This window comes from Nymphaea colorata, unplaced genomic scaffold, assembly GCF_008831285.2.
Source record: "Nymphaea colorata isolate Beijing-Zhang1983 unplaced genomic scaffold, ASM883128v2 scaffold0543, whole genome shotgun sequence".
Taxonomy (NCBI): domain Eukaryota; kingdom Viridiplantae; phylum Streptophyta; class Magnoliopsida; order Nymphaeales; family Nymphaeaceae; genus Nymphaea; species Nymphaea colorata.
Genome location: NW_022205049.1, coordinates 30,250 through 34,125, shown reverse-complemented (window position 1 = coordinate 34,125; position 3,876 = coordinate 30,250). Strand labels below are relative to the sequence as shown.

The 3,876-nt window shown below is 37.2% G+C and overlaps 1 protein-coding gene across 1 annotated transcript; it reads left to right on the top strand.

Moving 5' to 3' along the window:
* Positions 1-2,960: 2,960 nt before the first annotated feature.
* Positions 2,961-3,539, top strand: LOC116245152 (rust resistance kinase Lr10-like). The gene has a single exon (XM_031616831.1). It carries the CDS (start codon positions 2,961-2,963, stop codon positions 3,537-3,539), a length of 579 nt encoding a protein of 192 aa, XP_031472691.1.
* The last annotated feature ends 337 nt before the right edge of the window (positions 3,540-3,876 follow it).

Below are 3,876 nucleotides of genomic sequence, written 5' to 3'. Positions count from 1 at the left end.
ATATGCACATATAACAATATCATATATATATATATGTTATGTATATATTATGTATGTATATAGACAAATACTACATAAAAAGATTTCTCATATTGTCTTTTAGTCCCACCATTTGGCTACCGTCCTTTCTCATTTGATTGTTGAAGTTGGAACTATGGACATGGATTTGGATCCAGTGTTACTATTTTTCTATTCAAATTCATGTCGAAGTCCAAATTACAACCGACTTTAGTAAACATATAGATGCCAGTTAACTTGAAAAATCACAATTCAAGCTGCTCAGTTTCTATGCTTTATTTTGTCCGAAATTCTGGACCTCCAGTTTGCAAATTCCCATCGTTCATAGGCCATTTAAACCTATAAAGAAAATGAAATTGATTTAAAACATCTAAATCCGAATGTAGAACACTGACAAGCAATTGAGATCTGTATTTGGATTTAACAATTTTTTTTCTAGATCTAAAATACGTTGTAGCACAAGTTCATGAAAAAATTAGTAGCATGCCTCCGGTTGGATTCTGACCTAGATGAAAGCGGGATCTGATGCCAAATATTCACCAGGATCTGATACCAATCTGAATTTATAAATCATGGTTACGTCTCTAGCCTGCAAAACTTGATTGTTCCTGTAGTAGCAATCATTCACCAATAACGTGACCATACTTTAAATATTTGTGCATTTGACAAATGGGATTGCAACCAGATGCTTTCCTCAACTCCTATTTCCTGACAGTTTGTTGCTTATCTAGCTAGATAATGAATTGTGCAATGTGTGAACGCTATAACAATTCCAAATCCGGGAAACGTCAGCGGGAACAATGTTCTTGTAAGTAGACAGCTGCAGCATTGATCTCTTTCTCAGTGATGCTTGGTTTACAAAGCTAGAGATGGTAATGGCTCTGATTGTTATACTTTTAATAGTGTTGTCTGGTTCATAATGCATGTGAAGTCAAGAGAAGATAGAGAAATATTCTTTTACCGATCCTTGATCTAGAGAAATATGTTTTTACTGATTTTTGAAAACTGAAAGGGTCAAAATCATTGTGTAAGGAGCGTTATTGTGGATTTAATTCGGTAGGAGAAATGAAAAACAGAAAATTCTTTATGTGGAACGTTATTAAAGGCTATTTATTTTAACATACATACGAATCCATTGTTAATTAGATGTTGTTGGGATGCAGGAATGAAGTTTTACTAGTTGTATATAATAACACCTCGATATTTTTTCAATCATCAATGTCACTGGTGTACAAAATGGTTCTCCCATTGCGACGAGTGGAAGAGAAATATTTTTAAAATGTCATTGCAGGAAATTCAACTGGGGCAGGCGATCCAGGTAATTTGCCCGCCCATGTAAATTGTGGGGTCCCTTAATTAATTGGATTTTAGAACGTCATAGTCCACTTGGTTTAAATGTGGCTCCACAAAAGACTTTAAGTCATTGTACAAAATGCTGAAACTGTTGACGTGCACACTCCTATGTTGGTGTCTACAAAAAATTATGCATGCGGGCGTACAAAGAATTATGAGTCAGACCACCAAAGCTCTCAGGACAATTGTTTTATGTTTGATTGGATTTGGAACTTTTTTGAAGATTTGAATTAAAGTTCCACCACTACATTAAAATTCCAACAAATCAAACGGGCTCTAGGTATTAATGATGATTCTCAACTTAAAAGGCCGCACGCGCTTACTGTGCTATCAATTATGAATGTCAACTTAATTATTCATTCACAATGTCATTGACATTGAAAAGTTAGCTAAGTTTACATGTAGGATCTTGTAAATTATTAATTAAAAAACTAAAATAACTCAAAATTAATGTATACAAGCAGTCTAGTCGGGTCCGCCAGCTTTCCGCTGGTTTCCTAAAATCCAACTAGATTGATATTTTGGGGGATTCAAGTTGGCTGAATCTTTCAATATTACAACGAGCTTGAAAGTATATGTGCCGATTGGCAAGTCTAAAGAAATTAATCAAAATCAATGTTTGATAAACTTGTTGGACGTCCATTTCTCGGGCATGTAAATATGCACAATCTTGTCTCATTTGAAATGCCAGCTTTGGGAAAATGGCTGGCATCCGCAGCGCACTCTGCACGGTCGGCCATATCGAATGGCCAGACCCATCAATTATATATATGTTCTATTCTTAATTTCATTTTGGTGCCCTCGACTGACATCAGAACAATAATTGGAAAAGATCACTATTCTTTTGCCCTTCAACTGTACATCCCAACGCTCCTCTTAATTCTGGCATTCACTTAGTAATACTACTTTTTTGACATTTAATGAAAGCCGGCCTTTATACCTAATCCTCATAAATTGGTTGTCATATTGGCTATCCATTGAAAACTTTTAACATATCTTTACTTTTATATGCAGGAAGCTCAAGAATATCAAAACCATACAACGTCATGCAGATGCAACAGATCAACGATATCACACACACACACATATATATATAGGGAGTCTTGGTGTTTAAAGGACCATACCGAGTCTCCCTAACTTTGCCCATGATCGTTGGTTAGCAAATTAACCATGCTGTGCTCGTCGATTTGGCACTTATCCCAGTGAAAAATTTGGTTTTCAGGCATCGTTACCTTCATACATTGGTACAAAGGGCAGCCCTAAATGATCGATTAGAACAAAGACATTTCAACAGTGATGAACTTTAACGCATCACTTTTGCATCTTAGCCTAGAGTTGATATCTTAAAATGACAATTTGTACATTTCATCCAGGAAAAGTTTAAGAGTGCTGCCACCAAGAGTGTAATATTCAGTTTCATTTCAGCAGGTTGTCTAGCAGCAGTCGGCAGCCTTCTGACAGCATGTTTATTGTTTTCATTACTCGATCCCTTTGGATTTCTTGTTCAAGGTCTCCTGATGCTTGCCATTCCGTACACCAACAAAAGTTGAGAAGTCTCACAACCACTAGGTACACATCGACATAATCATATGACAAGTAAGTTCAAATGTCAACTTGGGCAGGGTGGCTTTGGAAATGTCTATAAAGGATGGTTGACCAATGGCACACCGGTGGCTGTAAAGCTTATGGAAAAATCATATAATGATGGGGAAGAATTTTGTAATGAAGTTGCCACCATCGGTATGATTCACCATGTCAGTGTGGTTCGCCTTCTTGGCTTTTGTGTCGAAGGGTCTCGAAGAGCACTTGTTTACGACTTCATGGAAAATGGTTCACTTGAGAAGTTTACTGACACCATAGTTGCAGGCCATTGCTTGTTGAGGGAAAGGCTATACGATATAGCACTAGGCACTGCCAGGGGAATTGAGTATCTACACCAAGGCTGTGACCGAAGAATCATCCACTTTGACATCAAGCCACATAACATTCTTCTAAACAGAAGAGTGTCTTTACACCAAAGATTTCTGATTTTTGGCCTAGCAAAATCATTTTGTAAGGAGAGAAGCAGTGTAACTATTATAGAAGGCAAAGGCACAATCAGTTATATTGCTCCGGAATTATTTTATGGGAATTCCAAGCATGTCTCACATAAAACGGATGTTTCATAGCTTTGGAATGCTACTGATGGCGGTGATTGGGATGAAAGAAAAGTTTGGTCCCACTGATGGGGCTTCTAGTGAATGGTATTTTCCTCAATGGATTCATGCTACTCTTTATAAGAATCAGAAATTGGAAGGCATTGGAGAAGGTCAAGATGAAATTGTAAGAAAGATAGCCACCATTGCCTTGTGGTGCATACAATGGAATCCAATTGATATACCTTGTATGAAAGAAGTTGTCATGATGTTGGAAAGCAGTGCCTCAAGCTTGACAATGCCTCCTAATCATTTTTACCATGTAGTTGAACCAGAGATTCAGTTTTTTGACTCCTCGTCTGCATCAAAT

Coding starts and splice junctions, on each gene's coding strand:
- LOC116245152 (XM_031616831.1), top strand. CDS start 2,961: ATGACAAGTAAGTTCAAATGTCAACTTGGGCAGGGTGGCTTTGGAAAT.